This window comes from Garra rufa, chromosome 9, assembly GCF_049309525.1.
Source record: "Garra rufa chromosome 9, GarRuf1.0, whole genome shotgun sequence".
Lineage (NCBI taxonomy): Eukaryota > Metazoa > Chordata > Actinopteri > Cypriniformes > Cyprinidae > Garra > Garra rufa.
This window is the reverse complement of record NC_133369.1, coordinates 18,918,568-18,940,899: the sequence shown is the minus strand read 5'-3', so window position 1 is coordinate 18,940,899 and position 22,332 is coordinate 18,918,568. Positions and strand designations below refer to the sequence as shown.

The following is a 22,332-nucleotide window of genomic DNA, read 5'->3' as shown; positions in this document are numbered from 1 at the left end:
AAACTGTGTTTTGTACAGTCCTTTGTCTTATTGTGTTTAATTCAAATCAATTGGCATTGTGGCACATTGTTCTAAAGCACCTAAAATCAAGCCTTTGACCCAGTGAGCCACCAAAGGTGGAAATGGTTAGGAAAAAATACACTAGGAAGAAATATTGAGAGGAACCCAGACTCTGAGGGGAAGTCCTTTTATTATGCTAACATTAGTAGTGGCTTTAACCAAAAACTTTCCAATATTTATTGAAGTTTTAAGAACATTGAAACACATAGAGATGACATAAAGTTAATATGCCTTGAAATGAATATGTGGGAGGATAAAAAGAATGATATTAGTGCTTCTTGTAGGTAAATGTGGAAGAACTCAACAATGACCTTTGTATAGAGAGCAGGCTGTTTAACTATTTACCAAACTAAAATGGTTAGTCTTTTTTCTATAGGCTACTTAAAAAAATAGTGTGTCTGTTTTTTGGACTTTGCTTGTAAGGCAATTAAGCATAAAAATTAAATCTTATGCTTAATCTTTCCTATGCTCTTTTTCTTCTTTAGTGGATACTTGTGAAAATACAAACTATTTGTCAATCCAGTGTCTTGCAATAAACTCGTGTCGTCTTTTGCCCAGCAGGGGGCGTTAACTAACATTACAATCTATTAAACAGCTTTAGGTCAAAGTGACCAGTAGTTCATTTAAAAACGACTAGAATAGACCTGCGGGATTATTTCATATTAAGGATAACATCACTTTACAAATCTAAGCCATGCAGTCTGAATAGTGCGGTTTTATTTATAGAATGCATTAGCCTAATAAAATGTTGCTTGGAGACATGTTTGACTTTAAATGAGTTTTTGTGAGAACCTAAAATTCTAACTTTTTTTTTCCATGTTTCTATTGGCAGTAGTCACATGAGGCACATGAATAATTGTGTCTGCAATTTTTTTTTTTTTTTTTTTTCAAACAATTTGTCATTTATTTTTAACAGACCATTTCTGTCCTTGGGAAAATGGAGAGAGAATTGAAACAAGATCAAGAAACTACCACTGCGCTGTATTTAAATGAAAGCACACCAGCCATTACAACCACAGGTATTATTGTTCATGAAGATTTTCTATGGTCTATCTGTGACCATGGTATGTCTTTTAAAGTTTTGTTGTGACGATTATACTTGTTTTTAAATTTAAACAAATAAATAAGAAATATAAATAATTAACACCAGCTTTCAAACGTTTGGTTTCAGTAAGATTTATTTCAAACGAAATTAGTTCTTTTATTCTCCAAGAAAATGATCAAAAGTGAAGAAAGGACTTTTACGTTTTTACAAAAATTCAGAAGAATTCCAAAACAAATGTTTTCAAATGTAATCAGTTTTCATAATATTACTGTATTTGTGATTAAATAAATGATGACAAACTAAAAAGTTATAAAAATCTTGAACGCTAGGGGCGTGCTCGCCGTCGGCGCCGAAACCACGCCCACTCGCGCAAATGCTGCCACTTCTTGCACTTATGCCGCGTTCCAGGCAACTAGTTACCCCTGTTTTTCCAACCTTCTACCCGTGAAAGTGCACTGGAGCGGCAGTGAAATCCGTGACTTCCCACCCGTGAACTCTAGTTCGATGTACTCCCAGTTCCGAACTCTGACGTAACATAGCCCACGAAACAACAATGTCAGCCCCTACGGGTGCGGTGTTTATGCAAGTAGTACACGGTGGTTTACAAGCTCAAAAACAGCATAATGCTGCGTTCCAGGCAAGTTTCTGAGTCTGTAAATCACTACTTCAAACCACGACTTACGACTTTGTAGCGTTCCAGGCAAGTCACGCCAAACTGCCTGAGAGCATTTATTATTATTATATTATTAGTCATTTGTTTGCAACGTTATATTGTCCTAAAGTCTATTTTCCACTGCATACCACTTGCACAAACATGCACCAGTAGGTGCTGGAATTGTTGTTTCGCGGGCTATGTCACGTCAGAACTCGGAACTGGGAGTACGTCGATCTAGTACGAGTTCACGAGTGGGAAGTCACGGGTTTGACTGCCGTTTGGGTGCACTTTCACGGGTAGAAGGTTGGAAAAACACGAGTAACGGGTTGCCTGGAATGCAGCATTACTTCAGGATTTAGTCAGTTACCCAGATGCGCGGCCATACTGGCGATACTCGGATGTAAACAACAGCATGGCTTGCACGGTTAATGTGCTACTGAATACATTGTTTTGCTCATTTATGCTGAATAAATCATGGAAAAAAAATGTGGAAGCTGCTAAATCATATAGAGAAGGCACAAAATTTTGACAAACCAAAGTTAATAGGTGATAAAGATATTAATTAAGATATTAGCCTAAATATTTCACTTACTTGACCGGAAATGATACAAACAAACACAAATGTTTCAAGATTCTTGCCCTGGAAATCCTGGTTCAATTTGGCCATCCAGAAACGCCTTTTGTTCCTTAGACATTTTTTGCACTCTTCTCCCTGATTTGTTATAACTTTTGGCAGTCTATAGTGCTAAAAAAAATTCCTGATCCGACCGAATAGTACAGCCCAAAACATGACAATAACTGATTATTTCCAGCAGCAGTAGTCAATTAGTCAATAGTTCGGTTCAGTGGCATTGTTTACATTCAGTGTCACCAATATGGCTGATTGATGACGTGTCGTGAAAACACTCTATACCGCTACAGCATGAATGGATGCTCCCTTTAGCAGCTTAATTGGATTTACACAGCCATACATGTTTGGTAATGAATTGTTCATCCTAAAAAGTGATTATTTTGAATAATTATGACCCTGTACTGTTACAGATCCAAGCTTGTGCAACAGCACACAGTGTTACATGGTCCTGACGACACTAGAGAAGAAAGCTATTGGCACCATCTGCTTTCTTGCCGGCCCTGTGACGTTCCTGGAGAACATTTTGGTCCTGATAGTCATCGCAAGCTCCGTCACTCTGCGCAGACGGCCATCGTACCTGTTCATCAGCAGCCTGGCACTGGCTGACACCTTTGCCAGCTGTTTCTTCACCATCAGTTTTCTAGATTTCCACCTCTACAGTCAGAACGATGGCCCTAATATCTATCTCTTCAAGCTGGGTGGTGTCACAATGGCGTTCACGGGGTCTGTTGGAAGCCTGTTGCTGACAGCGCTGGACCGTTATCTCTGCATCTACCAGGCTTCCAATTACAAGGTGCTACTGACACGCAATAGAGCCAAGCTGGCTATTGTGTTATTATGGTGTGTAACGATTATAATTTCATTTCTGCCTCTAATGGGTTGGAGGTGCGCAACCAAGTTTAGTCCTCCATGCTCTCGTCTCTTCCCCTATGTGGATCATCGCTATCTGGCCTTCTGGACGGGCCTACAACTTGTGGTGCTCCTTCTTATCATTGTGGCGTATGTCCTCATCTTGTGGAAAGCAAATCGGCATGAAGCAGCTATGGGCGGACCAAAGTCAGGGAGGCAGAGCGTGAAAGGACAGGCTCGAATGCGAATGGACATTCAGCTTGCACGTACCTTCGGTCTGATCCTCCTAATCCTTGCTGTTTTTTGGCTGCCTGTCCTGTCCTTTATGATTGTGGATGTCACAGTGACCCTTACAAACAAACAACAGCGAATGTTCGCTTTCTGTAGCACGCTCTGCCTGGTCAACTCGTGTGTAAACCCACTTCTATACGCCCTGCGCTGCAAAGAGCTGAGGGGAGAACTGTTTGCTTTGTTAGCGTGTTGCAAGGCATGCAGGGAACATACTTTGGGAAATGCTCATTGCCACAGAAATGAAAATGGTTCTGGGATTAGCAAAAAGAGCAAAGATCTGGCTGTTACTGATAGTAACCCAGATACTATTTCTGAGATCGTAGACAGGCAGTAAAACAGCATATAAATATTATTTAAAGTCCTATTCATGTGAGTAATTTACCAACTTTTAATCCATTCACAAAATGTATATCTTCAGATTTATTATTTAGATAAGCCTTTATTGTATGAATATTATCCACCTTATTTTTAAACGCAGAAGTAAGTTGTTCCATATCATGCACTTACATTACGAAGCATTCGTGGTGGGAACTCCTTTCCTTCTCTGAATGCTTCACAATGTCTAGTTCCCACTCTCAGGGAACCGAGGTTATGACAGTAACCGGAGATGTTTTCTGTGAATGTGTGAGACATCTGTTTCATTAGCCGCTGTAGGGAAATGACAAGAATAAATATAGCTGCAAACACCGGTGTTCAAGCACTTTAAGGCATTTAAACACATTAGACATTACATATATTATTTATTAAGCCTGTAACAACCTAAATCAATTATTAAAAAATATATTTTTGGCAATTCCAGGTAATTTGCCATTGAAATATAATCTTTTTTAATGTTAAGGACTAGCTGTAGTCCAATCTCCCTGAAACTTTGCATGCTTGTTTAGAATCAAATGTGACATGTGCTCACCAAATTTTGTGAAGTTTTGATTTTTTGTTTAGGCTTTATAGGCTTTTGGGAGTATTTGGACAGGCCTCTTTTCAGAACGACCCCATTATAGCTTCCCAAAGGGTAAATTTCAACATTTTTATTTTATAATTATTGACCTAGAAAGTCCATAGAAGTACACTGCAGTGTTTTTTCCAGAAAAAAAAAAAACCTAGAACTAGTTTGCAAAAGTAGTTTATTTTTTACATTTTCTCAATCATTTAGCAAACGGATTGATTGAGAGCAGTGGTTCTAGAGGCAAAGTTATCTGGAATGAAGAGGTCTATCATATGATATAAATATTGTGTGTATGTATGAAAAAAACACCCAAAATACAATTGTTTATGCCCTTGAAAAATACGTTATCTTTCAAATCAGACCTTAAAGGCCGTGAGTCAAACAGGCTCACCGAGTTTCACTCCGATCGACCTTCATTAACCTTTTTTAAAAGGTGCTCAACTTCATTGGCCTATGGCGGCCATGTTTTAGATACATGAATGTCCTTATGGCACTTTGGACCAAGACCATGCGACCAGAGAATCTTCCTGCGCTGGTTTGGTTTCAATTGGGTTAAAAACCTAACCTAGGACTGGTTTGCAAGAGTCGTTTTTTTCGGCGTAGGTTTTTCCAACGACATAAGACATGAGCGATTATAAGCGATTTAATACATTTGTTTTATGTAGCCCCAGTCAGGCCAATTGGGGCAAGCCTTGAGGATGTTGTAGACAGTGGGATCACTACCATCCCTTCCAAGTTTCACGTTTCTATGACTTACGGTTTGGTCTGTCCGATCATTTTTTCTGTGGAGAATGCTGATCCTTGGTCATTCTAACAATTACAATAGGGTTTTAGTGCGACACACTTAAACCCTTAATAATAAAGTGTAATAATAAAGTAAATGGTAAAACTGTTTGCACTACCATTATGTTCATAATTAAGATTTTACATTAAAATAATATAGCAAGATGCACTAGTTTCCAATATCAAACAGCAAAACAAGCTGTTTTCCACAGCAAAAAGTAGCTGGAAGGGAATAACAGACTCATTAAATTTACAAATGCTGTGTCTCTCTTATGGGACAAATAAGGTGGATAGATGTATACTTTTTTGTTTGTAGGTTTCCACATTGCAGAAAACATTGTTTTGTAATAAGAATTGGCAGGATATCAAATAAATAGCAGTGAAAAATGTGTAAAACATGAAAATATCAAATGAAGAAGGTTTACGAACAAGCAAGAACTTAAGAACTTTAACACACAGTTATAAATTGAATTTTACTGCTTGTATTTTACTTCCTCTAAATTGTATTTTGTATATATTTAGGTGTAGAATGTACTGAGAAGACTTCATTTTACACTTTAAGAAAGCGAGGTTTAAAAATTAGCTAAAATATTTAAAATATTTCAGTTTTTAGGAACATACAATAGGTCATAATGTGCATAATGTGGCTATTAAGCTATCCGTGTATAATGCTATTTCTCTAAGCTACAGTAGTGAAATGATCTATAAACACACTCAGAACAGCTGACACACCAGCTAAATTTTGACCCAAGCGTAAAAGATGCCAAAATATATATAGATTACACTGTGAAACAAAATACCTTCAGCTTTATTGATGCACTAGCAAAAACTTCACTTCACCTTCACTGTATGCTGTACAGTATGTCTTACTATATTATGTAGAGTAATTGTTATGATACACTAAGTATATTCTTATATGCTGCTTTGGCAAGAAAGAGCCTGCTATGAATGCAAAACGCTATGTAATTGTTGTTATATTAACTTCTTATATTAACTTCCATTTAAGGAGAAGTTTTGGTGCATTATTGTATGTTAGACCAAATACTAGGCTTGTGTAAAAAACTGTATGTCATAACTACGTTGTAGTTACGTTGACCAATTCGTGGTCTAATACATCAATAAAACTCCTTTTCTGGATATCAACTCTCAGTTTAATGAAACAGCATTGTTTGAGAAGCTTTATATTATTTAGACACATTTACCTGCTAATATGTTTTACATTTTATATTGTTTCCATTGGATTGGGTCAAAATTAATCAATGTTGGTATATGAAAGCGTGTGATATTCATATGGACTCAGAACACATCGGCGGTTTTAAAGTGAAGAGACAGTAAGGAAATGATTCCTTGTGAGTTGAAAGACTGCTTTGAAAGCTAACACAAACAGACACCAACATGCAAATACTTCAGAAATATGGCCATTAGCCAAATAAACTGTTGCACTCAATAAATGTTGAGTGCAGTATCAGAATCATATGACTGTAAGCCACCAATCAGGATTAAGCTGTTGGAGGAGTGGGCACCAGAGATCAAAGCTTTTCAAATTGAAAGTTTTGTTGCAAAGAGTCATAAAATACTGATCCACAAGGAGTTTAGGTAAATTGAAAGACTTCAGTGAGAATAAGATAACTGTTTAAATTATAGTATAATATAAAATATTATATTATATTAATACAAAATGTCATTTATGATATATAATGCGGCTTATTCACATTTATTTAACTATTTAATAGATATACATAAGAAAGATAATGAACCAAAATATGATGTTAATTAATAGTAAAAATATTTTTATATGCAAATAGCCAGCACATAAACGTCAACGCAAGAGGTCTGTTTATGCGGGGAAAGTTCAACAATGGCAAGCATAAACTTGAGTAAGTATAACTATCACTTTCATTATAAATAATCCTTTTGATTTGGATAACTACATCACTGGAAACTATGTTCAAAAAAGAGGGCACCAACATAAATTTCTAATCACAGGTTGAGTCTATTACCACAGTAGTAGATTTACTAATAAAGTAACAATTTTCTAAAATTTTTGTCTTAGTTTTATACACTATACTTTTCACCGCGTGTATGTTTTTACTGCTTAATAACAAATTAAGTATAATTCAATGTTATTTGGTGAAAAAACAAGCCTGTTTATAATATGTACCCCCCTCTCTGCGAATGGTACAGCCTCGGCTGTGTCGTTTTAGCATTTTTGCTACAAATCTGGCACTTGGTGTTTAAACCGGTGTGCGGTCAGAGGGGGAGCCACCGAGATCCTACGAAGCTCAATAAAAACCCCGAAAAAGTCGATTTGGAAAGAGTATTCGACGCATTTTATTATCGAAAAGGTCTTGTTTTACCGTCGGTTTTCTTTATTGTCTTATTAAATCAGCGATCATGGCTTGTGGCGCGACGTTGAAGCGATCTATGGAGTTTGAGGCCCTTCTCAGCCCGCAGTCCCCCAAGCGGAGGAGGTGCAATCCTCTACCGGGGACTCCGACTACTCCTTCCCCGCAGAGGTGCAGTCTTCGCCCGTCAACAGAGAGCCCGACACACTCGATGTCGCCCCAGTCTATGGGTGGAGAACACAGGCTAACTCCAGGTGAGAAAAATGCTTGATTTTCGACATTTAACGTCGTTTTGTTTGACATGGAGGAGGGGAATGGGGGGTTGTTTAATCTCAGCTAACCAGCTAGTTGATATTTGAATTTCGACAGTCCGTTCATTTCATTTCTCCTTAACCTGTTATGAGCAACGATTTGAATGTGTAACGTTGTTTCATAATGAGTGGTATAGTAGTGGGTTTGGGCTGTAGTTAATTATGCAGTTTGGATGAATAGCTGTTTTGAGCTCGGCTAGCTAGGCTGAAAGCGGCCGCTAATACAGACTAGCTGACACAGAGCTTCATTTAACTCCCATGGCTTAGTGTGAACACACGCACACACAGTCATCGACCATTACTACCGAAAACAATACACATGACAAAGTCTTTTTACAAACGCCTAGCTTTGGCCTGGATGTTTAACGTTTATCTCTGCGTTAAGCCAGTTTATCAGCAGGATTGAGCCAGTATGTCCAAACAAAGAGGAAAGGTGGGTATGTGCGCCAGGGTGCAATAGCATTTTCATTTTGATTGAACAGTATTGTTTAAAACGTACGTGTTCATTTTATGTGTGAAGAAGCAAGTATTCGCAAAAATGCAAAACCATTAGAAAAACTAATAATTTGAAATTTAACATTGATCCTTTCTTTAAAGTCGTGTGTTTTTTTTCAATATAGTGTGTAATACTTGTACTGCTTCATGCGAAATTTATGGATCCTTGGCGAACCCGCCCAAATCCTGCTGTTTAGCGCTTGTAAAAATCATTTAACACGTTTAAAAAGATCCAAGACGCCACAATGAGTAGATCGGTAAACTATGGGTGGAATAAATAGTAGTAGTAAAGTTAGAAGAAAACATAAACTTTACAATAATCGATTATTTCGCAAAACAAATGTAGGTGCTGATTTCAGCTTTCCATCAGTAGGATTGTGGAATATGACCTTTAGGTTTTTAAAAATTCCCGTTCTATTAATAATTGTTCTATATTGCACTGGGGAAAATATTTGCTTAAATTAAATACTTTAAATAAGACATGCAGAAAGTGATCACTTGTGATTCACTAAGTGATTCAGATTTGAGGCCTGTTCACACCAAAACAAATTTGGTGAGATTAAGTATGTTTGGAAAAACACAATCATATGCATGTCATCAAGGCTAATTTTCTGAAGGGAGCTTCAGAATTCTTTTCCATCACAATGCGAATGAAATTGGCCAACCAATAAGATCTGTGCATTTTGTCATGTGACCTGAGAAGAAATATAGGTGCATGTTTTGCATATTTCTCTGATTATTTCTGCTGCAAATGGTCAATTATTGTCATGTTTTGGACTGTACTAATTGGTCGGACCAGGAAAAAACATTTAGAGTACAATAGACTAGATTGCCCAAAGTTATAACAAATCAAGGAGAGGAGTGCAAAAAAATGGTCTGAGGAACGAGGTGTTTGTGGTTGGCCAAACTGAACCAGGATTTCTAGGGCAAGAATCTTGACAACATTTGTATTTGTGCTTATTTCCAGTCAGGTAGGTGAAATTTTAGGCTTGGAATCCTAATTAATACAGCTTGTACGCATCTTTATCACCTATTAACTTTACTTTGTCAAATTATTGCACCCTTTCCTGCTTACCAAGTTCTTCTCTATATGATTTAGCAGCTTCCACACATTAGCAGAGCAATTTATGCTGCTGTTTACATCTGAGTATCGCCAGTATGGCTGTGCATCCAGGTGACTGACCAAATTGTGACGTAAATGCAAGCCTTCTATAGTGTTTCCATATAAATGAGCTATTTACAACTCAGAATTATGCAGAGTACTAGGGCTGGGCAATTTGGCTTAGAATCAAAATCTCGATTAATTGAACATTTTAACCCGATTACGATTAATGAACGATTATTTTATTTATTAATAAAATTATATTTAATTATATTTATATAATAATTATTTTTTTGCCCTCATAGTTCACTGACAAGTTTTGTACAGTAAATGTTCACATATTACAAGCGAGAGATTTTTGGATGAAGGGTGCATTACTTGATTTTAAAATAATTGAAATAATTGAAATTGATCTATGATTATTAATTGAACATCAGTGTTGAACAACTGAAATTAAAGCAAGCATTGCTTAAAACGAAGTCACATTTTTCTTAAATTAGTGAAAATAAATAACTTGCACTATTGGAAACAAAATAAATAATTTTCAATGTTTTTCATATTAAAAGTAGAAAATAAGCAGTATCTCCTCTAAATAAAATTACCCTTGTATATCCTGTAAATACTTTTTACTGTATAAATACTGTTTAAGCTCTCCATCGACATGTCGGCGGAATAACGTAACGGAGCGCTTGTGTTTTTTAAAGGGAAAGTAATTGAAATAATCTTCCTGGAAAAATTTTAACGATTATAGGTTCTGAATGTCGATTTCGATTATTTTTCGATTAATCGCCCAGCCCTACAGAGTACAATGTCACCTGTTGTCATTACTTAATTATGATAATCATAACACGGTGTGAACATGGAATATGACTTGTGGGTCTAATAGTCTATTTTGTTTAACAACATTGAATAGCAGAGGAGAAAAAAACTGAAAGGTTGGAACTACTTGTTTGAGTTTATTCTCGGTGACACAACAAGTTAGAAACGATTGCGCTGTTTTATGTACTGGGGTGACCACTGTATTTCAGCTTTTTTTGTAAGCGCAACCTGCTTTTGTTTTACTCATTGGTCCGAAGACAGACAAGTCAAATGTGAAAATGGAACAATTTTGTGCAAAACATTTGTTGCTGTAAACATGCTTTAAAGGGATTGTTCACCCAAAAATGAAAATTCTGTCATTGATTACTCACCATCATGTTGTTCCAAACCTGTACGACCTTTGTTCATCTTCAGAACACAAATTAAGAGATTTTTGATGAAATCCTAGAGCTTTCTGATCCTGCATAGACTTCAACGCAACTGATACGTTTAAGGCCCAGAAAGGTAGTAAGGACATTGTTAAAATAGTCCATGTGACATCTGTGGTTCAGCTGTAATTTTATGATGCTATGAAAATAATGTTTGTGCGCAAAGAAAACAAAAATAATGACTTTTTAAACTATGTTCTTACAACCTTTCTGGGTCTTGAACATGGTCCGTTGCTGTCTATGTAGGCTCCTAAGATGAACGAAGGTCTTACGGATTTGTTACAACATAAGGGTGAGTAATTAATGACAGAATTTTCATTTTTGACTGAGCTTGCTCTTTAATTTATGGATCACTCTGATTCATAAGTGTTTTTACTGCTTCTCTCCCCTTGGACCGCAAGAGGTGGTCTTTTACAGGGCTCGAAATTGCGACCATTTTGGTCGCATATGCTCCCAAAATTTAATCTGCGCGACTTCAAATTATATTTGAGAGCGTTTGTGCGAGAAATTGTTGTAGTACGACTTACTTTCATTTCTTTACAAAAATTTGGCTAGCCTAACTACTGCACAGACTGTTGTGAGCTGATGCAGTGACAGCCTCGCCGTTCTCTCTTTTGATTGTGGACAATTAAAAGGTCTCCACCGTCAAGAGTTTCGCGCGACCGTCAAAACGAAACCAAAAGTAAAACGCACGCGCATTCAAAAGCTATTTTAATACCCCACGTTTAGAGAGCGACTCCCCAATGCGCGCAAATTAGGCTACATAAAATATCTAGGCTGTTATTAGTATGTGGGCTATAATAAGTTGTATAGTGTCTATAGCTCTGTATCTGAAAAATGCGGTCATTTGCACTTTGAATATTGAAAGAGTAGCCTACTTTGATTATGGCTGCATTTGTTGTTATAAGAAAGTACTGTGTCGTTTATTTTGTTGTTTATACTGTAGATTGTTTAAAAATGCAGTGGTAGCCTCTAAATGGCTTTAACTCTTTAACTTTAACCTCTCTAAATGGCTGTAACTATAATAGAGAAAATAAACATCTTGTTCATGTACTCATATTTTCATTCATTCTTGTCCCTTGCTTAAGGTGTAAAATAAATAAAAAGGCTTTCAGAATCAGCCCATTTGCTTGTAAAACATCTGCATTCAGAATTGACCATAAAGAATCAAGATCGGCGCATTACTAAAGAAATTATGTGCTCCTACATTTTTTTTTTGGTGCTCCTAACTTTTTGAAGTTGGGAGCACCAGTGCTACCAAGTAAAAAAAGTTAATTTCGAGACCTGTTTTATAATGCCTGAGATCCCTGTGTGAATGCATTAAGCAGGCTATTGGGGTGTTATTATGCTGAGTGAGCTGGTGATTCTGTTATTTGTTAAATTATAACACACAGACTAATCATTTACATGTTATAACAATTATTGACAAATAATTGTTAAAAATGAGTAGTTGTTTTTACAAAGCTAAGATGACATGCATAATGTGAAGTTTGTAGGATTTGTTATAAGGTGCCATATAGACTAGAGTACCCATTTTATATTCTTTCAGCCAGTGCAATTGCTTTGGTGTCCTAGCAAGGATAGTGTCTTGCATGGCACTGGCTAGACAAACAATATGAACCTTTTAAAGAGCTTATTGTCTTTCCAAGCCTTCCCATCAGTGCCTGATTGAAATGGCAAGGAATGTAACTGCCCTTAGAGCCCACTTTGGTGTCTGGTAGTCTTGCCTTTGTGAAACCAAATGCCCCCTATTGTTTTCATAGAACAACCCTCATTAAGATCCTCATTTAGGTTTCATTTAGAATAGCATTCATTTATGCCCTCGAACAGCACCTCGCAGGTTCTCATTATGAGCCAGTGTCTTGATATTTCAAGCCGTGTCTGAGGTTACTTCCTCCTGTTTGTGCTGTTCTAACATTTAACATTCAAAAAAACAAAACACATTTTTGCGTAACATTACTTAACATGATCCTCTACAAAACCGAATCCCAAACAAAGTGAATCAAGCTCCCTGCAGAAACACACCCTGGGCTTCAGCCCCTTAGCTTGAGGGCACTTCCTGTCAGTTTGGGTTTTTTTAAATTCCCTCCTCAAAGCCTCAGTGTAGTGAATAAGATGCCTCAACTCTACACCCACTTACGCTCCCCTTCCCCCAGTCCAGTTCATCCCACACCTCCATTGTGGTCGTATTATCCCTGTTCTGTGCTTTTGGGCCTTGAATCGCTCCCCATCCTCTCTCAGGAAGCCACTGTGATTGATTGCTGGGATTGACCATATAAGCTTACAGTTGCTAAGTAACCTGTTGGGCCTAGTCTCAGCATTTGGCAGCATTTGATATAGGCGGAGGGGGCGCACCTGTCATTCAAGGGGGCTGGTGTTGCCCATGGACTGTCACTGACAAATTATTGCGTATTTCGGCCGACATAGTATGTGAAACAGATTTTTGCGATATCTGACAACTTAATAAATTAGTTTTCACAAAAATGGAATCTCATGTCATCCAAAACCTGTTTTTCTTTTGACTTTTTATTCTTTTCAGAATAAAAATTTCCTGATAATTTACTCACCCAAGATGTTTGTCTTTCTTTCCTCAGTCAAAAAGAAATTAAGGTTTTTGAGGAAACTTAGTAGACTTCAATGGTGGCTAACGGGCTGAAGGTTCAAATTGCAGTTTCAATGCAGCTACAAAGGGCTCTACACGATCCCAGCTGAGGAATAAGGGTCTTACCTAGAGAAACTGTCATTTTCCCCCCCAAAAAAAGTGTGTATACTTTAACCACATGGTTTTACACATGGTTAGTTCTTTGTGTACTTCGTTTCAAAAAAGTAGGGTAGGGCAAAAAAAAATGAAAAAAATTCTCTAACTTCTAAATTGTCCGACATAAGTTGGTTTACCCTTTTTTTTTTGTAAATGGCATTAGAGTTTCTTTGCATGTTTGCTTTGTAAACACTGGGTTGGTACTTGTGTGAAGTTGACCTAGTGCAAGACGAGCATTTATAGTTAAAGTATATACCTTTTTTTTTTTTTTATGTTTTGTTTTTTTTGGGGAAAATGACCAATTGTTTTGCTAGATAAGACATTTATTCCTCTGCTGGAATCATGTTGAGTCCTTTGAAGCTGCATTGAAAATGCAATTTGGACCTTCAACCCCTTGATCCCCATATGGAGAAAACTAAAGGTTTACTTTTTGTAGCCCTTCTCTACAAGGCACAAAAACTTCTTTTTACCTTGCAAAACAACTTTGGATGCCATTTGCCCCCAAAAAGCTGAGATGTTTCACAAAATGGAGTCATTCAGGTTTGGAGTGACATGAGGATGAGTACCTAATGACAATTAAAATTTTTGGCTAAACTCTCCTTATTTAACCTGTCTTACTTTGGTTTGTTTTGGACTTAAACCACTTCATCTACATTAGCAGTGCTCTTGTCAACAAGTAGCACCTCTATTGTGAGAAAAAACCCTCATTACAAGTTAGGGCTGCACGATTAATCGAACAATGTTGTGAGGCGCGTTTAGTCAATGAAGCCGGTACTTTGATTAGTAGTAAATCTCCATCATCAGCTGCGTTCAGAGACGTAAATCACTGACAAGCTACGATTTTGAGCGCGATTTGGCGTTGCTTGTCAGTGATTTACGTCTCTGAACGCACGTGATGGAGATTTACTACTAATCAAAGTACCGGCTTCATTGACTAAACGCACCTCACAACATCGTTCGATTAATCGTGCAGCCCTATTACAAGTTTATCTACACTTCATAGGGCTGTGCAATTAATCGAAATTCGGTTTCGATTTCGATTTCTGCTTCAAACGATCATGAAAATGCAGTAATCAAGATGAAACGATTATTGCACCCCATTCTGCCCTTTTACCAGTGGTGCGCTTTCGCTCCTCCATAAAAGCCAAATTTCACATGCAAATCAGCTGAATCATGTAAGGTGGCTTTCATAAAATGGGACGTGATTGATTTATTGTTTCTTTGATGTTGTGTTTTTAATAGCACGTAAGAACTTGCGCTGTCCTTTGCTAATGCGCTCAGAGACGGAGCGGAACACGGACGTGAAAGTTATCTTTTAGCTCAAGGTGCGCACCTAAACGGTCAAATACACGCAAAAATATTTCAAAATGAGGGGCTTGGTGATTATTCATGTAAACTCTTGTCAGTTATGTCTTAAATGAACATAAACAGTTGAGAATGAAAATCCGTGCGTAACAGTATAATGGGTCCGTGTGGTTAAAGCGGCAACACATAATATTCCTTTTGGCGTCTCTGTGCCTAATATGAATAAAACGTAAAAATACGTTTTATACAAGAAACATCACTCACTGCTCTTGAATGAAGGACGTTTTTAGTTTTAATAAGAAACAAAGCATGTTTAACTATTAGAGTGAAGACATTGTTTTTACATTCCAATTCAATTTCTGTAGTATTGTTAGACAAATTTAGACTTGCATAAAAGTATTCAGTATTTTTAAAGCACTGTTTGTTTTATTTGTATCTTTTTCTAGCTGTATTGCTATCTTTAAATCACTGTGTAAAGTTTTGGAGCCTGTCATAATCGTTTAAATAATTGTGATTACAATATTGACCAAAATGATCGTGATTATGATTTTTGCCAAAATCGAGCAGCCCTAACACTTCATCAGTGAGCATTTCCTTCTAACATACTTTTTTCTTCAGTGAACGCTGGTGTAAAGTTGCGCTTGAGCCCCATAACACCTCTATATTGGATACGCAAAGCCTTCCTGTGTTAGAACAAATAAAAACCAATCAGATGAGAGCTACATTGTAAACACAGGAAGTCTCTTCTGCAGTGAGATGCTTTGTTAGGTTGTAGCAACACTGCCTGCTTTGCTGGAATGCATTAGTATCAAGCAAGAGAAGCTGGCACCCCTTGAGTTTTCTCCTTTTTTCGTCCTCTAGTTGAAGGCCGATGCTAATAGAAGGGGAAACTCTGAGCTCCCCGCCCAAGATAAGTGATGCAAGCGTCCTCTGATAGATGTCCACCCTTGAAGCTTTAAATGACCTACATTCAGGAAGTTAAGAAGCTCGCTCTCTAAATGCTCTCCTTTATGATAAATTAAGGCGACTGGGGAAGATTTTAAAGACCTTAAAGAAAAATATTTTTATTCGCAGTTTTGAGTTGTCTACTGTTGAAGGTTAAGATTGGGGACTAAATTCAACCTAGTTTTTCTAGAAAGAGATTCAGGATGTTCCCGGTTGCGTTGCTCCCCTCTGCATTGCAGTCCTGTCACCCAGATTCGGTTTCCAGAAATAAGCCTGACCCACCACAAAGCCAAAACGAAACTAACCTTCATCCCATTTTTTTCCCTAATATGTGTTGGTTTGTGACATTGTCTGTGTACCATTGTGGCTGATTATACAACTGAAGTGAAACTTATTTCTTCATGCTTCCTTTTTGTCATGCGACCTTTGCTGAAAGCAGGATATCCTTTGTGCATTGTGTGTACTTGAAGATATGCCAGTGATTACTGTTGTTCTTCACCTCTTTATTCAAGATGATTAAACACAAGGAAGTTTATTTCTTGGAAAGGATGGTATTCCAAAAATACCATCACTCTTGTTTTTTTTTTTTTGTTTTTAATGCAAGCTCAATTTTCATGTTTATTAACTCTTATTTGTTTTACTTTGACACCCACAGAGCAGATCTTCCAGAACATTCGTCAGGAGTACAGCCGCTATCAGAGGCGACGGCAGTTGGAAGGGGCCTTCAACCAGACTGAGCCCTGCAGCTCCACTGATATCCAGAGCTCCAGTCCCGCCCTCACCTCCCCCAGCTCTCCCACAGGTCAGTCCACTTAAAACATAACATCCATTAGAGTGGTGCTTTCAGTCCTGTTCCTAAAGCCCTCCTGGCCTAACACTGCACATTTTGACTGTCTCCTTTGTCTGACAAACTCATGAAACAAAGAAGCTGATCACCTGAATCAGCTGTGTTTGATTTTAAATATGCAATATGTCATCCAAGATGTTCATATCTTACTTTCTTTAGTTGAGAAGAAATTAAGGCTTTTGAGGAAAACATTCCAGGATTTTTTTCCATATAGTGGACTTCAATGGGGATCAGTGAGTTGAAGGTCCTTCAAAGGGCTCTACACAATCCCAGCTGAGTAATTAGAGTCTTCAAATCAAATTTATGTGCTTTTTAACCACAAACGCTCGATACTCATCCATGACTTCATGCATTAGGTAATCATGTGTGGTTAGTTCTTTGGTTCAAAAGGCTGGGTAGGGTGGAAAACATCTAATTTTCCCCCGCCAACTACAAAATCGTTCGACATCATTGTTACTAGGGTTGGGCGATGTCGACCAATTCGGCATCGTACGATGTCTAATGGGAAACATCGCGATGGACGATGGCATTGTCGTCATAGGCGGGGGGTTGGGGGGTTGGGGGGGGGGGTGATGGCTGTTGTTAAATAATTAATTCATAACGAAGCCTACCATTTCCACTACCTGACCCGCATGGTCTTTGTTTTACCCATAACCAAACTAGGGCTGCAACAACTAATCGATAAAATCCATTTCCATTTATGCATAAAAGTTCATTATGACAGTCTGTGTTAAGTTTACTGAATGAGCGTCAAACATCCGGAACACAGACGGGGAGACAATTAATCCTCAGCGCAAAAACATTCATTGTGCTGAAACATCTGTCCTTGAATGTTAAATTTAGATTTAAAATACCAGATTTTTACCACCGCGGTGGTAATGGACCAACTACCGCAGGTGGCGCGGTGTTTTTATATATATCAAAATAAATGAGGCTCAAACATTAATAACAAACGTGCGTGTTTATTTTAGCAATTCGGTCAGTGAACAAGCAGCCTACAAAATGCTAAAATAAATCAAATAATGAATACATTTAAATAAGAAAGTAGCCTAAATAAGTGTTAAATATGCTAATAAACAGACATTCGTTGCAAAAAATTCCTAACAACCTCGACAGCTCATCGGAATTACTGGCCCGAGTCTGACTGGAACCTGACTTTCTCTTTCTCTTCCACATTGCACAGCTGCTGTTTTTAATAGCGAAGTAATGACATTTATTTTCGTTTCTTTAGTTTATAAAGTTAATTTAGAAATATATTTGGAACACGTTTTGTTTGTAAAATTCAAGTTTTTGTTTTTTAAAGTAACGACCAAGCGGTTAATGGTCAATTTATAGCCTTCTCAAGTCATCACAATTTAAAATCCATAGATATAAAAAAAAAAAACCTTAAAGCATATCACAATATTAGTTTATTCGTTTAACCTAGATAAATCCTATATACTAATAGGCGCATATCTAATCATTTTGCGGAGAGCTTTTTGGAGAAGCGCATTTGCACGACATGGAGATGCCAGCGCCATGTGAAACTTAATTTTTGCTCATAAAGGTAAGAGTAAAATTTACTTTAAACTATTACTTAACTAGGCTACTATGAAACGAAATAATTCAAATCAAAAACAAAACTCATTCATTCACGGGGCTTTGCGACCAGCTTAACACTACTGCGTGCATTTGAACGCGGAACTCTGCTGGAGGCACTTGCGCTCGCTGATGCTGCTGCTGTTGGCGGGACACTAAACACAGCCACGGCAGAATAAATAGCAGAAACACTGTATTTTATGCTTGTTATAGTGTGTTTTTCTTCAGATTTTTTTTCTTTATTACGAATAATCGTTAGTTGCAGCCCTAAACCAAACCATAAATAAAGATAAGTTACACACATTACCACCTGCCAATCACTTTTTCCACCTCATTTATTAATGTAAACGAACATAGTTCGTGTAATTCGTTTGGAGTTCACTGTAATTTGTATTGTGATCGCTACCAACTTCCTTATTATTTCCTCATAATAGTAATAATAGTAAAGTAAGTAAAGATGCGGAAATTGAAAGCATGCATTTCATTTGGCTGTATAGTGTGATTTAAGTGTGCGTTTTTCGCGAGCTGGTTGCTGCTGTGGCGGGGGCGGGGCGATGGATGGCATCATCTATCGCCCCAACCCTAATTGTTACACCCTTTTTTTTTTTTTTTTTTTTTTTTTTGTGAACTGCGTTTGGCTTTGCATGTTTGCTTTGTAAACACTGGGTTGGTTCTTTCGCCTACTTGATGCATGACTTTTCCAACGTGACTATGTAATGTGTGAAGTCGTGGACGCAGAGCTACTGCAAGATGAGCATTTGTGATTAAAAAGTATATTTAATTTCTTTTTTTTTTTTAGAAAATGACATTGTTTTACCAGATAAGAACTTTTTTCCCTGGCTGGGATTGTGTAGAGCTCTTGAAGCTGTGTTGAAATTGCAATTTGGAACTTCATCCCGCTGTTCCCCATTGAAGTCCACTATATGGAGAAAAATCCTGGAATGTTTTCCTCAAAAACCTTGATTTCTTTTTAACTCAAAGAAAAACATGAACACTCTTGGATGACATAAGGGTGAGTAAATTATCAAGAAATGTTCATTCAAGAGTGAACTAATCTTTTAAAAAGAACCCTTTTTGAAAATCCACATCGTTTTATACATATTTTGGACTATGGAGGGCAACATTATTTTAATTGTGAAACAGTTGCACTTGGTGAGCTACTGGCACTATCTGTTGCTGTTTTTACTGCAGCACAACTCTGAATAAGGAACTTGGAAAATAAAATGCTGATATGATGCCACATTGTGCGGCTGTTGGTTGTAATTTTCAGTCAAAGGGAAACGAGAAATGATGTAAATCTTCACTGCTTTCCTAGTGATAAGAAAAGAATGGAAAGATGTCTGTGGATGAATAAAACTTCCTAACTTGATGCTTTTGATGCCTTTAGTAGACCACAGCTACTGAAAGACCTTACAAATGATGTAAAAATGAAGGCGCTTGTCATGACCCCACAGCCACTGAAGGAGTTTTTCAGCACGGATTTCATGCGATATCCAGGGGCGTTTAGACTCTTTGTGGGGAAAATTGATGGTATGGCATTTGGTTTAAGCATACGCTTATATCCATCGCTACCTGTAAGCTCTTTGAGTACCTGTGGTCATCAAATCTGTATTTTATTTTCCAAGATGTGTAGTTGTTGCGGTAAAAATGGCAACAGATAGTGCCAGTAGCTCACCGAGTGCAACTGTTTACATAATCAAAATAATGGCGCCCACACAGTCCAAAATATGTATGTACCGACATGGATTATTATTTTTTCATAATGTAAATATTTAATAGGTTTTCTACTACATATTTCAGTAAGAGACATCATTTACGTTATATTAAGCCATTTGTCTTAATACCCCAGGTTCCCTTTAAAGGGACATTGAATATGTACATTGTATGGATCAAAATGATCGATTTTTCTTTTATAACAATCATTAGGATATTAAGTAAAGATGATGTTCCATGAAGATATTTTGTAAATGTCCTACCGTTAATATCAAAAACTTAATTTTTGAATAGTAATATGTATTCATTTGGACAACTTTTAAAGATTTTTTTTTTTATATATATATATATATATATATATATATATATATATATATATATATATTTTTTTTTTTTGGCACCCTCAGATTCCAGATTTTCAAATAGTTTTATTTCAGCCAAATATTGTCCTCTCCTAACAAATGCATTAATACATTAATGGAAAGCTTATTTATTCAAGTTTTAAAAAATTGACCCTTATGACTGGTTTTGTGGTCCAGGGTCACATTTTCTTTAGTTCAGACCAGGGTTGCCTAGTTTTGTTCCTGGAGATTTTCTGCAATTCTGTTCCAACCCTGATCCAACACACCTTTCTGTAGTTATTAGATGTTCCTAAATGTTTTAATTAGCTGGTTCGGATGCTTTTGAATTAGGGCTATAGCTGTACTTTACAGGAAGGTATAATGTGAAGTGTGAAACTGCAGTGGGCCAAATTTGTCGTCAGTGAAGTCGAATGCTGTTAATTCAAAATCGGGTTGTTATAGATTTTAAAGCATGACCTGATCATATGCAAACAGTTCAGTTTAAAAAGGCGGTTTCTGGGTAGCAAATGTGATTGTCATGAGGGTGAGAAACAACACATGATGACTGTGATGGTAAATAGAGTGCGTCATGTAAAACAATGAGAGGAAACCACTCAAAACATGCTGTTTAGTACTTACTACAGCTGTGAGCACTTTAAAATCTGGCCCTTTTAGTAATTTACATTTCATTACTCAATTTTTATTCAAATGGAAATGTAAGGTGTAAAAATGATGCATTTTTAGAACTCTGCTCAAGCTTCCCTTTTCTTTTGTTCAAATGTTAAGGAAATTTATACTTTTAGCAAGGACGCTTCAAATTTGTCTTTACTTTCACTTTTTATCATTTATAATGTTACACAGGATTTTACTTAATAAATACTGTTCCTTTGAATTTTCTATTCATTTAAAGGGATAGTTCACCTAAAAATTAAAGTTCTGTCATTAATTACTCACCTTCATGTTGTTCCAAACCTGTAAGATCTTTGTTCATCTTTGGAACACAAATTAAGAGATTTTTGATGAAATCCAACCCTGCGTAGACAGCAATGCAGCTGACATGTTTAAGGCCCAGAAAGATAGTAAAGACATTAATAAAATAGTCCATATGACATCTGTGGTTCAATCGTTAATATTATGAAGCTACGAAGATACGTTTTAAAGTTACTTTCAAGAATGGATATTCAGATTTGTGTGTATTTTTAGGTGCCTCATCATTGAAGAAGGATCAGCCACTGTTCACGCTGAGGCAGGTTGGCTATTTGTGCGAGCGCCTTATCAAAGATCACGAGGAGAAGATGCGCGAAGAGTACGAACAGATACTGAACACAAAGCTTGCAGGTACAACACTCTGCAGATTTCACAGCTGCGTTTTAGCCGAATTGACTGAATTGTGTTCTTAAGGTGCTTTTTGTATTCTTCCTCTTTCCTTTAAGAACAATATGAGTCCTTTGTGAAATTCACACAGGATCAGATTATGCGAAGATATGGCGCCAGGCCTGCAAGCTGTAAGTATATTAAATCCCTCTATTAGCATAAATTGTTTCAGTATAAAAACACTTTCACAGATTTTAGTTATGTTTGTCTAAATTCTGTTTGTTTCTCTTTATTTTCAGATGTGTCTTGAAGAACATTATAGATGGTACTAGCCACCTCTCAGCAGCTGGTTGCTGTAGAACCAGCCCCCTTCGTTTCACTTGAAATTTCCTCATACTTTTGATTCTCTTCTTTTTATTTCCCCTTTAAAATGCTTGGGTGCCATGGTCTATCCACATTTAACTCATTTTTTTTTGCTGAACTGTTACTGATGGCCCAACACCAAACGTGCATATCTAAATGCATTCTAAGGAAGTTTAATCTCTAAGAATTTGTGGGAAAAGGTGTCAAACTACCGCTGTAAAAAGCTTGGCTGATGCGATCATCTCTGTATAATGTAATGTGACTGACCTGCAGCAGATATACCAGACTCTTCCTCTGTCCTTCAGTCTGTTTTTTAACTCTCCAACTTTTTTTTTTTTTTCTTTTTTTGACAAATAAAAGATCTGTGATAAGTCACATCTGTATTGCTTCTGTTTCTTGCAAATATCTTGT

The 22,332-nt window shown here is 37.1% G+C and overlaps 2 protein-coding genes across 2 annotated transcripts; both read left to right on the top strand.

Annotated features, from left to right (window-relative positions):
• Positions 1 to 980: 980 nt before the first annotated feature.
• Positions 981 to 4,210, top strand: cnr2 (cannabinoid receptor 2). Its single transcript, XM_073847964.1, has 2 exons — positions 981 to 1,079; positions 2,802 to 4,210. The coding sequence occupies exons 1-2, from the start codon at positions 998 to 1,000 to the stop codon at positions 3,863 to 3,865; spliced, it is 1,146 nt and encodes a 381-aa protein (XP_073704065.1). The 5' UTR covers positions 981 to 997; the 3' UTR covers positions 3,866 to 4,210.
• Positions 4,211 to 7,499: 3,289 nt separating this feature from the next.
• akirin1 (akirin 1) lies at positions 7,500 to 22,317 on the top strand. The gene is made up of 5 exons (XM_073847084.1): positions 7,500 to 7,856; positions 16,421 to 16,567; positions 21,448 to 21,582; positions 21,678 to 21,749; positions 21,858 to 22,317. The coding sequence occupies exons 1-5, from the start codon at positions 7,652 to 7,654 to the stop codon at positions 21,866 to 21,868; spliced, it is 570 nt and encodes a 189-aa protein (XP_073703185.1). The 5' UTR covers positions 7,500 to 7,651; the 3' UTR covers positions 21,869 to 22,317.
• Positions 22,318 to 22,332: the final 15 nt, after the last annotated feature.

Coding starts and splice junctions, on each gene's coding strand:
- cnr2 (XM_073847964.1), top strand. CDS start 998: ATGGAGAGAGAATTGAAACAAGATCAAGAAACTACCACTGCGCTGTAT. Junction 1,080..2,801: donor ACCAGCCATTACAACCACAG/GTATTATTGTTC, acceptor GTACTGTTACAG/ATCCAAGCTTGTGCAACAGC.
- akirin1 (XM_073847084.1), top strand. CDS start 7,652: ATGGCTTGTGGCGCGACGTTGAAGCGATCTATGGAGTTTGAGGCCCTT. Junction 7,857..16,420: donor AGAACACAGGCTAACTCCAG/GTGAGAAAAATG, acceptor TGACACCCACAG/AGCAGATCTTCCAGAACATT. Junction 16,568..21,447: donor CTCCCCCAGCTCTCCCACAG/GTCAGTCCACTT, acceptor GTGTATTTTTAG/GTGCCTCATCATTGAAGAAG.